The sequence below is a fragment of the Strigops habroptila genome (assembly GCF_004027225.2).
Source record: "Strigops habroptila isolate Jane chromosome 13 unlocalized genomic scaffold, bStrHab1.2.pri S16, whole genome shotgun sequence".
In the NCBI taxonomy this organism is placed as follows: Eukaryota; Metazoa; Chordata; class Aves; order Psittaciformes; family Psittacidae; genus Strigops; species Strigops habroptila.
In genome coordinates this window covers 11,768,537-11,784,569 of record NW_022651054.1, presented here as the reverse complement: position 1 = coordinate 11,784,569, position 16,033 = coordinate 11,768,537, and the positions used below count along the sequence as shown (strand labels likewise).

Here is a 16,033-nt window from a genome sequence, read left to right as displayed (position 1 = left end):
CACCCTTTAGAGGGACCCATGTCTCTGACTATAGGGTCTGGGTTGACTAATTCCAACCTGACACTTAACTTCCTGATGGCAGCAGTGTGCTGAGACATGTCCTGGCCATGCACCCTCACTGCTTCCCACTTCACTGGCTGATGAACGCCCTGGCCTCAGCTCCCAGCGGGAGCAGTGATGGATGTGTTGTCTGGCTCTCCACTGTAGCATGACAGGGGTCTAGCACAGCGTGTCCTGCTGCCTGCCTCCCCTGGAGCTGCCCAATGTGCCCATCACCTCACCACAGGGCAGCTGAGGGGTGAGCAGGATGCACAGCCGGGGCCCGCCGAGTGTTACTTGTGCTCTGTGTTCTATTGTATTGTAGAATTGTCTGTTATGATATTGTTGATGAGGGAGAAATGAACTTGCAGTAGCTTAAAGCAAGGTAGGTTAATTAAAAAACCTTGATCAAAGCATCATAAACCACATAAAAGGTTCCATCTTTCAATTATTTTTGAATGGTCTCTCAGGCAGTAAGGCCAAAAGAGAAAAAAGTCTCTGTTTCAGGGCCCATGAGCTGTGAAAATTGTGTCATCACATAAGACTCAGCTTTTGCTTCCTATGCAAGTGAGAGACAGGCAAAGTTCAGGACACACCTCCTTGGTAAGGGTGTTAAGGAGGACTTGGGCTGTGGTGGGAGAGGTTCAGGTTGGGCATTGGCAGGGTGCTGGTGAATTGGGAATAAAGGGACTAAATAACTTCTCGAGTCCCCTCTGGCTCTGTTTCTGCACTGTGGGCACCCTGCAGTGCCAGCTCACCGGCTGTAGGTGCACAGGGGGTCGGTGAAGTGTCGGGATTCACCATGCTGCCGGTCCGTGTCGTTTCCAGCTGGGAATCTCACACCTTGGGAATAGGCTTTCAGCACCCGTCTGTGTTCTGGTTCCCGCAGGCACTCTGTGCTGCTGAAATCAGGCTCGGCAGCCCTCTTGGCAGCTGGCGCTTCCAGAGCTCCTTTTTGACTCAAAACAACTCACTCTGCTTCACAAACTCTGTAATTCGTCAGAGATGTGTCACCCCTCTGGGGTGTGAGGATAGTCTTTGCTGCAGCAAAGTCATTTAGCTCAGGGGATATGGAACAGTTTATCCAGGGAAGACTTGAGGGGGAATTTTAGGTTGCGATAGGATTTTTGTAATACAGTATCATCTCGCATCATGGCCTTTCATCACCGGTTTGAACTCAGCAATACTCCTTTTTACCCTGCAGAGTTTTATTGTGAGTGGAGAAAGAAGTGCCTAGAGAAAGAGCAGCACATTCTCGTGCAGCTGATAACACCAGGGTGTGAAAAACATTCTATCTTCCTTTCCCACTCCACAATGGCTGGCTCCAACAAGGAGGCTGCAGTGCCACAGGAACGTGGGAGGTGTTAACAAATGAGTGTTTCGCACCACCTCCATTCGCTTCAGAAAAAAGCTGATGGCAAATCCACTGAACAAAAGGGAAGAACGAGGTGTCTCTGGTCGGGGCCTTTGTGGTCACCCTGTGCTCACAGCTGAGTGCTTGAGGTGGTGAATCCTGTACTCTGCACGTGAGGCAGGGAGGTTGTTCACTGCATCTGCCGTGTGCTGACTTCACGTGGACCTCTGGGCTCTCTCTGTTAATTAATTGATTTGATGAGAAGGCAGATTAGTTACTAAGTAGGCATGCCTCAAAAGCCAAATCACGGAGCAGCCCACGCATCTGCCGGTGGTGCTGGGCCAGCCCCTCAGCCAACACTGGCCTCAGCCAGTGCTGGTCTCCATCTCCCGCCTGCTCATGCCCTTTTCCCTTGTTTTTCTTCCCAATCAAATCTTGTCCTATGGGCTGCACTCTTCCCTCTCCAGCGCCAGAAAGGACAGCTTTTCCCACTCCAAATACAAATCTGTGCAGCCCACTCACCCATTGGTTTCGGTATGATCTTTATTACAGAGACATCAAAACACAGTGCTCTCTAGAAAAAGGAGAGATAAAGGAAGGAGAAAATGTAGCAGCAGTGTTGGCAAGCAAAAGTTGTGCTTAGCCTCTGTGTGGAAAAATAACCTGCCCCGATGCGTGGTTAGTGCTTAAATGCAGCCGCACGCAGCAGGAGCAGCCAGGGCTCCGTGCACAACGTATTCAAATTGTCCATGATAAGATTAAGCAGCACAGCTTCATGCTTCCTCTATAGAGGAGATTTATTATGAGAAACAAGTCTCTGCTTCAGAGCACATATGAAAACAGTTGGCTTCATAACCTTGGGAAAAAAAAGATAAAGAAACCTCATGAGACACGTGTGAGAACCTAGGAAGTATGAAAACATATGTTGGAACATATTGATCCCTGAAAGCAGATATGAATCTCTTTCATTTCCAGCCAGGCTGATGATGAGGATGGTGTGTGCCTCTCACTGTGTAAATCACTCCTGCAGGGTCTGGTGTAGCCCTGGTGCGAGGAGCCCGGTGTCGGGTGCTGCTGCTCAGGGCGATCAAACCACAGGTGGGTGGGGCTCAATGGTGGAGCTGCTGCTGTGGTGGGGATCGAGCTCCCCAGGGTCCGAGCACTGTCACCACCTTCAGTCTGGGGACATCCATGGACCTGTTGTTGACGATCAGCGACCCTCATTGTATTGCTTGTTTCTGCACCATCCTGAGTGCTGCCTGCTCCTGAGCAGCAAAGCACCTACCCTATAAGCTGAGCGGTGGTGGCGAATCCCAAGTGTGCTGCCTGGACTGGCACATTGACTTCCAGCGGCACAGCAGTAATTTGGTGGAGAAAATGCTGAAATGAGAAAACAGAGTGACTTTCTTTAACTGTGTTTGTGTTCCTGTTACTTTCAATTCAGCAGCCATCTAGCCAAGCATCTTCCTACATAAATCACTGAGGATGTGATTAAGTTGTAAGTGGTATCAGAAAAACTATATTTAGAAACAGTAGAAGAGCCATTCTAGTGAAAAAGATGTCAGATGATCACCTGATGGGTGACAAGAGCTGCTCCCATTGGAGAGAAGGGCTGGAGCTGCCGGGGCCGCATCCGGCTGTGTTTGGGAGTAGCGGGGGCCAGACCTAACCATGGGTACCACCAGCCCCTCGCTCCAGGAGCCTGCACCCGCACATCGTCATTGTCACCATCCACCACTGCCCGCTCCAGGAGCGAGGTGCTCAGTGTGAGCAGAGCCTGGACATGACCCTTTCAGTCCTGTTTCAAATACACCAGGTTTTTCCTCTTTCTCCCCCCAAAGTGCCTGTGCACGAAGCACAGCGCAGGCCTGGGAGGCATCTTGAAAAGATGAGTCACAGCTATGAAAGTATTTGGCTGTATTTTAACTAGGAATCACAGCAGGTACAACAGCAGCCATCTACCGCTAACACGCTTCAAATGTACCAAAAGACACTTTTTCCCCACTCTTGAGTTATCATTATTTATTCTTAAAATAAAGTGCTACCACGCAGCATTAATTCAGAAGAAACAGCAAGTTCCTTGCTATTCTCCAAGGCTTGTTTTCACAATGAATTAATGGGAGTTAATTTAGCACTGCACAACAAACAGTACCACTGAAGGAATACAAACGAGATATTGCTTCCTAACTTCTTTCTCCCCCTTGTTTGTGCTCGTCTTTGTTCTTTATTCTGTGTGGATCAACAGGTTTTAGTCTGGCAGGTAGTAAATTTGCTGAAAAAGCAGAAATCAGGGAAAAAATGCCACATGATTCTCTGCTCTTGTGAGTATTAACAGGTTGGTACAGGTAACACTGCTCGTTTCACCGAGTGAAACAGCCTCAGCTGCTGCAGGTTTTGACTCATAAAGGAAAGATGAAGGTAGGGTGAGGGGTGAAAAATCTGCTTGGTTTTTCAAAGAGACTGCTTCAGTTTGTAACACGTGAGAGCACACCCTTTGTCTGGAGCGTTGGGGCAGGGGAGGGATGGTCCCACCTCCCTGGGCATCACGGGCAGAGCAAGCTGGGGTTTTATTTGCATCCTGAACAAAGCAAATCAGCCCTGAGAATTAGAGCCGGGTGGCTTTAAAGATCCATACCAGCATTTAGTGGAGACGGGGAGGGGGGAGCAGGAGGGAGAAATGACACCGAGAAAATTTCATTCAAGCAATTAAAGAATCGCTGCAGTTCCATGATTAACTTCATGTTCACAGGTTGAATGCGAAAACTGTTAGTAGGGGCATTGCTATTCCATACCTGACATGAACAATGGGAATATTTGTTCTGCCCGGGAGGATTACACCTTCCATTAATCTAAGTTTTATTGAAAGTTTAAATAACAGACAGACAAAATTTGATCAATTAGCAGTGTAATTCCAAGGAGATGTCACAGTGAAATTAAATCTCAGGCATTTCTAATGTGAAGAAGCCAAGAAGCTCCCTCCAGTTTTCTTTCTCAGTAATAGTGTTTATATTTTAATTGAAAGTTTATTCTGCTTTGTGCATCTTCTACTAAATTGCAATTTAACACTGTAATGAGAACAGTTCTATATGACAGTGTTCATAGCACTTTGCACATGAGTCCAACGCTGCCTCATAAATGAAGGGAAGAAGCAGGTTTAGGTGAGACTCACTAGTGTGGAAATCTGAAGGAAAGAGATTTTGGTAAGACTGAGGGAGAAGCAAGTGGGAATTGGTGCTTTGATGGAGAAAGATGCTGGGGAACGGGCAGCTGTGGCCATTGTGACCCTCTCCTCGGACCCCAGGGGCGATGCACTTGGAGCCTTCTCCTGGTTCCATGGGCTCCAGCGCTGCCCATTCTTTTGCTGTTTGTTCCACTGAGCAGCAGCTTGGAACTGCTCTGTTCCCACCCGCAGCAGCCCCTTCCTCCCCTGTCTCCATTCCTGCTTTCAGTGTGTCCTGTGGGTTTTTTTCGTCCCTGGTGAAATGTTATTGCTATCGTTACTGTTCAACACTCTTCCGTTTTTATTATCATAAATGTCATTTTCATGCAGTAAATACCAAAAGTGCCACAACCTTGCTGTGAATCCATTTCAGCGCTATCTTTGGAGACATCCCTCATCTGAAAAGGAGAAATACTGAAAATAGATGTGTATTTTTATATGTGTGTATGTCAGAGAGAGCAGCTTCTTGGATGGCTGAAGCATTGAGGCATACTGGCATGCGTGGTTCTAGTTTCAGTTACACAGTAAGAGTTTGTGGTTTAACTTAGGCTTTGATACCCTTATAAAAAGCTTCCCAAAAGGGACATACACCCCAGATTTAACATAAAATATTACTGAGGAAAGGTTTCTTGGGGACAGCATTCACACAGGATGAAGCAGCAGGTACCCAAGTTGCCCAGTATGCAACACACAGGCTTTAGTGGTAAATCACTTCAGCCTATTCCCATATCAATTACTGTCAGATAAGCAAACACCGGGAGGAAGTGCTGCTTATTAAAATTAACAGATTTGGCTGTACATACCTGAACATCTAATTATTTTTAACTGTATCTACAAAGCTGGTCTGCTTGCAAAGTCTTGCTGCATCAAGGCAGCCTGGGATCCTTGCCAGGGCATAAACCTGCCCATGGAGAGAGGTGAGGATCGGGGGCTGAGCTGGGCTGTTTTCTCAGTGAAGGCAGCAGTGGGATTAACCTTCCTTCAGCCCCGTTCACCAGTAGTTAAACAAACAAAAAAAACCCAAAAAAGGCAGCTGAGAGCTGCTGGGAGCTTGGCTGCCGCAGCCTCTCCTCCATATGGCATGTTAAATGCCAGCACATGAAATTAACTCTCATAAATAAGTAATAAGGGATGATTTGCTCTGATCCGGATGGGCTGGCTCCCCATTCCACGCAGCATTTAACTGCTGCAGTACCGCAGCAGCGGGGGCACCGGCCACCGCTGCGAGAGGTGACAGAGCTGGAGCGTGTCAGAAAAGGGCAGGGTTTCCAGTAGAACACTAAGGCAGTCACCCAGCTCTGACAAAGATCAATACCAAATTCAAGTAATGAAATTTTCAAAGACCCAGAGGATGTGGGACAGCAGCTCTTTAGCCCCACTACTGGCCACCTTCCCAGGCAGCCTGGTGTCCATTCGTAACAGGGGTTGGCTCAATATGGGCCCAACTCAAAGTGCCAGCTCCTGAATCACCCATGTTCCACCCCGCCAAGGGTTCTAGAGGCTTGACTCACCTTCAGTCCTGAGCCCGGAGTCGGTCTCCATTGGAAAGCAGCAGAAACAATTGATGTTTTCCTCTGCCACCATCAGTGACACAAAGGAAGTGGAGTCATTCAGGTGGTGGGTATTGATGAATAGCATCAGAGGTGCAGTGGTACAATTCGTCATAGCCGAGGTTAATGAAGGAGAATGTTAAATAGGCTGTGACTGTGCAGCTGACATAATCTGCCAAATTAACTGAGAACTACTAGCACTGTACTCCCAGCTACTCAACTGTCACTAACCCCAGGAACAGGTTGCAGCACAGTGGTACCCGCAATCCACACCAAAATTGAGGCAGCTGCTGGAGCTCATGCGCTCAGCTGGGAATGGCTGGGAATGGCTGGGAATGGTGTGGCTGGTGCCAGGGTTCAGGCGTCACCCAGGCAGCTCCTCTGAGCAGGGCGGTCATGGCAGCCATCACATTGGTGTGGTACCAGCCTTGGTGTCAGTTTGTTCCTGAAGCACTCTTAGGATACAGAGATCTAAATGGCAACAGAGATCATAAATAAGGGGAAGATGTGAAGAATAGGTAAATGGTGTAAATTCATGGCAATTTAACAGTAAGCAGTGATTTACCCAGGTGAATATACTTTAAGGCAATTCTTTCAGCTGAAATTTATTAGTCCCTGGTGCAAAGACAAGTGGGAGACCAAGGCTCGCTTCTTTACAATTACATCACAAAGCTGACCATCCTGGCGAGTGCTAATCCAAGCCAGGCACAGCCCTTACTGGTTACAGCATAAATACTGAAGGAGACCAAGTGATTTAAGAGCAAAAATAGTTCCTAATTTCTGTTGGTGCTGTCTTGTTGACTTACAGGAAGGAAGGTACGCTTAGAGCCTGGCTTCTGCTCTGAAGGCCACCACTCTTCAGTGGGAGGTTCCAGCTCTTCCCGCTGGTGTGTGAGATAATTCCCAGTTTTAAAAAGTTTTTGTTCTTGTCCTGGAGGTAAAATACGACGTTGAGATTGCCAAGAGCCGTTTTCTTAGTTTGTGGCTCCAGTGTGGCCTTTCCTGACCTTTGGCCATTTGCCACACATGCTTTAATCCCCACCAAGCGTTTTATCTTAAGCAGATGCTATAAAGGGCCTGAGAAGTAGGTCAGGAGGCATTAAAGAATCTATTTGATTCATCACGAACTGTGGGCACAGCACTGTTTTTAAGCCTGAAATGTCATTACTCAGATGCCATGAGAGCTGGTGCTCTCAGTATTGTTTCAGGAAACAAACAGGCTGATTGGTGAGAGAAGGGAGAGGGGAGGGACCCTACAGTCCATTCCCCATTGGAACAACCCTGCTCCTGGGCACTGAGATCAACACAACCCTGATGTCCCGTTACAGAGCCCAGTCTCCATCCAGGTGTGCGGGTGTCTTGGTCAGTGGGGAGCACTATGGAAATAGAAATGGGAGAGCTCCAGCTGCCCCTCTACTGCTGAGCAAGCCAGTGGTTTTGGAACGCTCCTTCCATACTTTCCTAAATATTGATATTCCGAAGATACAGACAATCTCTTTTTCCCTCCTCGCAGTGTTTTCCCAGCCTGTGCCTGTCCAGGGTGCAGAGTTTTCATTTCTTTTAATGATTCTCAAGAAATTATTGAGAAATCAAAATATGTTTCAGAGTTATCTTCAAGACTTACTGTAGTTCAAATGGTTTCTATAAATCCATGGTGCAAATGCTATTTTTCAAAGTTTTACTGTTCCCCAAATGACTGTAATGGTGTATTGACTGACTTTAGTAGGGCCCTGGGAGTTTGGAAAAGAAAAAAAGTAGCTTAGCAAGCAAGATCTCTTAAAATATATATATGAAAGTTTTCAAAGTTCATCCAATTTATCTCTGTTTTGGGTATTTACGAACCAGACGCTGTCATTAATGTTAACAGCACTTTTCTGTTCCCAGGAATATTGCGGCTGTCGGATGACTGGGGCTCCATCGCACTGTGCTCGGATGGGCGACAGAGAGTGCCTTGTGAGGAGGAGAGACCCACTCAGGTCGTGGCGCTGGGGCTGGTCAGGGCACTGCTCCTGCTCTGGAAAACACGGGTGCGGTGAGTGCTCTGCCTTCCAGCACCAGCCAGGTGTGCCCATGGCACAAATCATTTTCCCACTCAGGGCCCTCCAGTTGTGAGCTCCAGGATGAGCAGTGAGGGCAGCTTCTTGGGACCCTGGGGCAGAGAAGAGGGGAGACCATCATACCCTGCCTCGGGCCTGCCGAGCTCACAAGGCCAGTGGAGGGGTGAGGGTGCAGCCGGTCCCAGCCCCCTGTGCGGACGAAGCTCCAACATTTCTTTAGGCATTTAGCAAAGGCACATGAGCTTCGTGTAAGTGATTGCCTCGGTGAAAGCAGTTTGCCAGACTTGGAGAAAAAAATCACAGTCAGCCCATCTTTTGTGCAGCCGTTCTCTTCATTGATAATCCAGTAAAACTGTTCTTTATGGGACACACTGAAATCCTAAAGGCAGCCTTGATGGCAGAGGATATTACCTGTTAAGGGCAGCAGATTGTTCTTTGCTATTCAGAAAGCTGATTAAATTGAAGTGCTCTTTATATTTCTACAAAGAACTGCATGCCAGAACATAAACTTATCTTTTGATAGAAAACAGAAGGCATCATTAGTGCTGATGTCTTTCAGCACATTTTCATCACACATTATACCAGAGCCTGCTGTAGATGGATCGATAGATCTGGAGAGAGATATACAGCTACCTCTGCAGCTCTGTGTGTGCAGGGCAGATTGCTGCTGGCACATTCCCCCTGTGCTCAGCAGCATCAGCACAAGGGTCCCTCAGACAGGTCCCGGGTGGTGAGCTGAAGGAAGGAGTGAGCTGCGGGAGGTTATTCACTGGAGAAGTACTAGAGAAGAAGGGGACACAGGGTGTTTAGAGTGGAGACCAAGGTTATATTTATCACACACTCCATGGTCCCAAGGGGGCCAATGTGGGGGAACAATGGGGCTGGGGCCGAGGGGGTGTGGGACACCTGCACCTAGTGCAGTGCTGGTGATGCCAGACCCCAGAGCAACCCTCCCTCTTCCCTGCAATGGCTGGAGCCTCTGGGCTCCTAAAGTGTTGTGTGACAGCATTAATACAAGATGAATATAGCTCCATACCCTAGATCTGTTTAACCTAATAAATAGTTTCAGTTAATGGACAGCAAAAGGAATGATGCTCAGTAAATTTGGTTTTATGAGCCTTTCACTTATTTGCTGTGCCCATTAGGTCGGAAGTTAGGTAATGGTAAGTGTCCATTAGTGTATTAGCTCAGTGATGGGGGGAGCTGAATTAAAGAAAAGGGAGAAAAAATGTGGAAAAACCCCTCAAGCCACATGCATTTATTAACCCTCAGTTCAGCAGCAGGGACCCGACGGCCACCGAGCTGGAGGGGACTAAAGGTTCATCTTTGTGGGGCAGAACAGCGACGTGTGACCCACCTCCCGCTTCACCTCAGTGTTCACTGCAGGCAGTGAGGCAGAGCTGGGGCTGAGCAGGGCCTGTGGGGGGCGGTCTGTCCTGTACCACCTGAAATGGGGTCACTGTGCAGCAGAGGGGGCTTCCCACGGTGCCTGTTCTGACCCACAGGTACCTGACCCAGCTCATGACAACCAACATCACTGATAACAACCACCACCGTCACCAAATAATACCAACCAAAATCACCAAACTGTAACAACCAAAACACCAAATAGTAACAATCAAATAGTAACAATCAAAATAACCGAATAGTAACACCAAAATAACCAAATAGTAACAACCAAAATAATACCAGTCACCAAAATAACGACAACCAGAATAACCAAATAACATCATCCATAACCAAAATACCTATTTCGTTAACAATCCCTTCTTTTATTCATTTCCTTTTAAATTCTTACCCTGCCTAGGCAAATTGGTTTTTAAAATCTCTGTTCCCAATTTCCCAGATACCCTGGGATTATTTACACACCCCACAAAGAGCTATTTACTCTTCTGGGTAATTCAATGAACATTCGCTTGCTTTGAATTAATATGCAGTGGTCTTCCAAGTGCTAGCAATTCACTGATAACTGGAACATCGCCTTACTCTGGAAAACACTTCCAGCCCTGCAAGTTAGCTTTCACAAGTCACATTAATGCAGCGGGAGAGGCAGGTCTCCTTGTTTACGTGGTAGCAAGGGAAGATGGTGTTCATTAGCAGGCAGAAGGTAAATTTTGTTCTCTGTTACTGTCAGGACAAGGGGACGGCAGGTGCAGCCTCTGCAGTTTACCCAAGGGTACATTGCAGATGCTGGGAAGGAGTCAGGAGGATGAAGGGGTTCTGCACAAGAGTGTGGAGGAGCAGGACACAACTTGTATGCAGGCTGGAGGCGCTCCCCGTGAGCAGTTTGTAAACCAAATTATCATTGCAGAGAGCTGTGCCTCTGGTTTGCTTACAGGACTCGGTGAAATGTCTGTAAGGCTGATAGCTAATGAATTGCATTGTGCTTCACTCAGCTGGTGATTGATAGTTAAACCTAATAACAGCATCAGTCTCATCAGCAGACACATTTCAATTTCAATTTGCTGAATGCACTCTGACCGTGGACAAACAGTGGGTGTAATAGAGACCTAGCTTTGAAACTAATAGGAACTGATACATAGAAAATGAAATCTGTTTTCTGTGCCTGTGCTGTCTGCTCGCTTCCCTAATTTGGTTCCACTTACAAGGGTTACTTAAGATGCTAACACTTCACCAGGGGCTTCCCAGATAATGAAAACAACTCTGTTAGGGACTGCAAGACAGGGAAGAGTCAGTAAGTTGCATTTGTTTGACACAATTTTGAGTCCCCAGTGAGAGCACATTAGGTCTGTGCGATCCAGGGAGGGGGGTTTCTGTGCCTTCCATGAGCCTTTTCCTTTCCTGCAGCTTTCCATCTTGTGTGTAACCTGCTGCCCAGGAATGGCACGGATCCCAGCTGGAAGTTCTGCTCAGTGACCCCTCGGTACGTGCCCTGTAACGGGCAGCTCTCCTGCAGGAAGGAAGGGTCCTGGAGCAGGAGGTCTTTCACGGCAACTTCTGTTTCTCTCAGGCCATTTTTCCCCTCATTGTGTTTACTGCAGAGCTGAAAATCCTCAGGATCCAAATATTTCTGGTGATTTTCAAGCTTTGCTTTTGACCTGTGAAAACGCGTTCACAGCAAAGATTGGGTAAACACCCTGAGCATAAACAACTGCAGATGCAGGGCTGAGGGTGCCAGCACAAAGATTAACACATGCAAAATTAAATACTTCCAAAGAATTTGATTTCATTGGGGAATTTGGTGCTTCCGAAGGCTGGCGAGCTGACAGCATGGAGAGCTGAAATGCTCTGGCTGCTGCAAGAGAGGGGTACACACAATGCTGCTGCTTCCTCCCCCTTGCCTGCTGCAGGGACACATGTGACCCCGCTGCAGGGCTCGCAGGGGATGGATGGGTCATTCTTCTGCAGCTGCACCTCAGCCATTTCCTCCTCTGCATAAGCAGCAACTGGAGATGCTGGAGCCAGTCTGCTGGGACCCAGCCTGGGACCACCATTCAGCGTTACTTGGCATAGGTCTCTGGGTGGAAATAGCTTCCAGTCCCTAGCACCAACATGGAGACAATATGAACCCACAATCTAGAGAAGGAATCCTTCATAGCCAATTAGCAGTCTCTTGAGCTATTGAGAACTCTTATACCCACTTGCAGAGGCTGCAGAGCTCAGGACCCCATGACAAGTCCCATCCATCCCCTTCTGCCCTTCCAGCTACTTGTGGCCCCTGGCCTGCAGCACTCCAGGGTGAAGCTGTGCAGAACTGATGCTGCCAGAGCTGCTGGTGATGCTGGCTCCCCTGCATGCCTGGCAACTGCCCTCCCAGGTGGCATCTCCACCGACATCTGCAGCAGAGAGGTGCTAGAGCCTTGGCTCCAGCCATGGGTGCATGGCACTGGCTGGTAGAAAGTCAGTGCAGAGCTAAAATTAGGAGTGATGTCTTCTTCACACCCAGTGCAGTCCTTATTCCCTGAGACCATGCATTCTTAAAGAGTGATTAATATGATGCTTGGGAGAGGACATTAAGCGAGACATCCTATTTACAAAAGCTTCCTAGTGGAGTATTCAAGAGAACAGGGATCCGGAGAGAGCGTGGTGTGTGGTGTTGGTAATACGAAGGGACACTGTTATTTGTGTTGCATCGCTGAACTCCATCAAGTCTTTTATTCACCTTGTTTTCAGGACAAATGCTTCTTCATGTGAAGCCATCTCCTGATCAACACCCATCAGCAGATCGCTATTTCATTTTTTATGCCTGAGAGGAAACAGGCTGCTGCTGAATCCCAATGATCCGCTGCTTCCAGGCTGCTGGTGCATGCGCCTGGCCCCCGGCAGCACCCTGACCCCCTTTGCACTGGTGTGAAGCTGCTCCTCACACGACCCGGCTCTGCCAGCAGCAGCCCACCCAGGTTGATGAGGACAGGGATGCCCGGGGACGGGTCTGCTTGCAGGGTTTATCCTCATCGGGCCAAAGCCTCTTCCCGCTGCTCTGGCTGGAGCTCTCCCAGCACATCTCTCGCCTGCTCGTCATTGGAGTAGGCGCCAGGTGAGGGGTCCCCACCAGTGCCACTGCGGATGCTCCTGCAGCCCGGTCCCCACACACTGCTGTGCTGGTGCTGGCCTTGGAGCCATCGCTGGTGCAGGTCTGGGATCGGCTCACACGCATCCCCCTTGGATCTCGGATCCCTTGGCAGAGCTCTGAGAGCTGCCAATTCCCTCTTTCTCTGCATTAAGATTAATGTTTAAACAGTCCTTGGCCTATAAATCTCTCTCGGAGGTTTCCCCAGAACAAATAGTTAGCAGGAGAAGGCGGCATCTGTTTGAAAATGACAGGGTTTGAATCTATTTATTAAGCAGGTAACGGCGCACTCTTGAGCTGTCAGATTGACTCTTCATCTTGTGCTGGTGCAGTTACAAGTGCATTATGGCAGCAGGCGTCACCGCCTGTATTTATTTACAAGGAGAAAGAGTCATTGAGATTAATTGCACAACTGAATATGCAATATGGTAAACAGTTATTTGGAAATGATTGTTTGTGTTTAATTATGACATCCAGGATAAGTTTAACAGCCATAAATTTTTCATTGGATTGTAAATGCAAATGCAAGCATTGAAATGTGGCAGTGAAAGGCGGAAACCAGTCTCCCTTCGCATTGGCCTCTGGTACCGCAATGGTCTTGGTCCTGGGGAACCACTGGCTTCACCCACTACTAGTACTAGTACTTCACACTACTTTCTCAGTAAGGCACAGAAAAGCTGCAAGTAAAAGTAGTTTGAGGGTGGCTTAGAAATCAGAAATGTCTTGTTTCTGCTTGTTCTGTTCTCTGTAATAAAGCTCTTAAGGTAGAGCAGGGGCTTTGAAGAGCAGCAAGGGATTAACTCCCTCTTACACTTGGGCACAGTCTGGGAGGCGAAAGGACCAGGGGCTTAAGCACAGTGCCCAGTGAAACGGGAAAAGTTTGTGTTTTCATGAAAGTGACTTGTGTGCTCTTTATCAGAGGATTTCCAATCTTTTCTCTCTTTTTATTCTTTTCCTGTCTCTTTCTTCTTTCCTCATCCCTCCTTGCCCCAACATTTGCGCATGAGATGTTGTTGCTCTTGGCAGTTGAGGAAAATGAAAAACAGACTTGTAGGGAGGCAAAAGTGTGATAGCAACAAAAGATGTGCCAGAAAAAGTTAAAAAATAAAATAAAAGGAGGATGGTAATAAAGAGGAAATCTAATCAAAATGGAGTATTTCCATGAGAAAAGGGAATATGCTTTTGGGGGGAGGCAGAGGTAGAACATTGTTTTCATCAAGTCTACTCATATGAGAGAAGCAGCAGGAGTTCCCAACTGTTTAAAAACTGGCATGATAATGAAAGATGAGTGTTTTTCTGTCTCTGGGTTTCTGAAGCTCATCTCTCATGGGACAAAATAGATCACTCGGTGAATTTCATAATGTTTAATTTTGTATTAGGCACAGAACAAGCTGTTTCCGTGTTGAACAATCACACACTCTGGCCTCCAATGAGCTGAAAGGCAAGTGCTTGTGTTCTGAGCAACCACCGAGGCCACCAAGTGAAGACACTTTAATCTTTTCACCATCTGCAGAGCTGGAAAGAATGTTCCATTTCTGATGAAAATGTTAATTGCAAAAGGCTTTTGTGACCAAGAAGAGACAGATTTTTCAGTGAAGGGTGTTGTTTTCAGCCTGTCCTCTTGGAGGGTCTCCTGTTGGTGTAGGTTTATTTCATATATTGCAAAGATACGTATGGGGAAAAAAGAGACATGGCACAAGCCAATTCCATTTCAGTTCACTGTGGATGTGCATCTTTCTTAGAAAATGAGGTTCCTGTGAGCCAGCAAAAGGCATATTTGTAACAGGATCCAGCCTATTCACTCATGTGGTTTTTGACAAAAGACATCACTGGGATTCTGTTACTGGCTCCACTTCAGCAGAATACTTGGAGTTGGGTTTGATTAGAAGCTGGTAACTGCTGCTGAGGGGCAGCTGAGTTTAAATGACTTTCGGCAATCCTGGGAGATGATGTGTGTTGTTCTGGGTTTTCCCTTTGATATTTAATGAGCCTGAGTCATATAATTCTATGTATAATTATTCTTATTTACACATGTGCTAGAAGAATCAAGGTGAGCTGCTGCAAAGTGCTTTTCCAGGGCCAGCCCCAGCTGGGGTCTCTGTGCTGACATTTAACAGCAAGTGCTGTCTCTCTTTGACTTTTTTGGCTATCTTGTATCTTGGACTACGTCTTTGTGGTGTGATCTGTTTGGTGTGGAAAACCTTTTCTAACAAAGTGAGATCTCCTGGTCAGTCGTTGGTGGTGCCGGGTTTTCAGAGGTTGCAGTTGAGGGGTGTCTTACGGGAAGATGAGCAGCTTTATGTATGTTGATCTTCCATTCCCACACTAGGTGGGTATAGCACACTGACTGACCTTGTTTTAAAATAAGTACACTTCTAATGTGCTACAGGAACTGCCAGTGGGCCTGTAGATTTCAAAGAGCGATGCCCAGGTCAGCTGTATCCTGCTGAGAGATTTCCAGGTGGTGATCCAGTATAGGATGTTCTACAGAAAGGAAATCTGCTTGGCTTTGGCGCAGGATCAGAGATTGCCAAAGAGCTCCGCAACATACCAGCTGTATCACAAGGTGAGGTTTCAAGGTGAGACACGAATCCAGCCAGTCTCAAGGGCGCATTAGCAGGATACGGAGGTTGGCATTATGTGGGTCTTAAAATAGGATGTGCAGAAAGGCCAGCTTCTAGCTGAAGGATGCATTTAAGTGCTGCTGACCTTGTCACCAAACCTTAAAATGAAATATCTCCCCAGATGAGTCCTGTTTATGATGGTTTCAGACTATTTTAATGACGATATCGTAGCAGGTTGTGGCTGTGATTTACACCCCGATGGCAGAGGGTATCCTCAGTAATCCATCAGAGGGGTCACTCACTGCCGCGATGCCAGGGACCTTCCCCTGCCACTGTTTTATTGCCACTTCGGTGCTGGTGCCTGAACTCCAGACGATAAAGGACTCACTTAACCTTCAGCTGTGGAGTCACCCAGACACAGCGCACTGAGAGGAGTGGGGCAGGAGCAGGCGGATAAATTGCACGTGGATGTTTGTATTTCTGCATATTGTGGCTCCATTTAGCTGTCAAACACCTCATTGTTATTCTCAGACATACGCATTCACTCCTTTATTCTTTGATTAATGAGATGTAAGAGGGAATCTATGGCCATGGGGGTGCAATGAATCAGTTCTGGGGAAAGCTAATTCCCTCAAGAAGCGACGTGGGGATGGGGGTGTTCAGCCAGGGGTCAGACTGTCTGACTGGCTTTCCTAGACTCCACCTCTAGATGATTCCT

General features: G+C 47.5%; 1 protein-coding gene across 1 annotated transcript in view; it reads left to right on the top strand.

Moving 5' to 3' along the window:
• LOC115601790 overlaps nt 1–15,333 on the top strand; it is a 75,080-nt gene extending 59,747 nt beyond the window's left edge. Inside the window, exons 3-4 of the mRNA XM_030472196.1 lie at nt 8,048–8,195; nt 15,141–15,333. Coding sequence (XP_030328056.1) covers nt 8,048–8,195; nt 15,141–15,229 — 237 coding nt within the window. The 3' untranslated portion in view covers nt 15,230–15,333. The remainder of the gene's footprint in view (nt 1–8,047; nt 8,196–15,140) is intronic.
• Nucleotides 15,334–16,033: the final 700 nt, after the last annotated feature.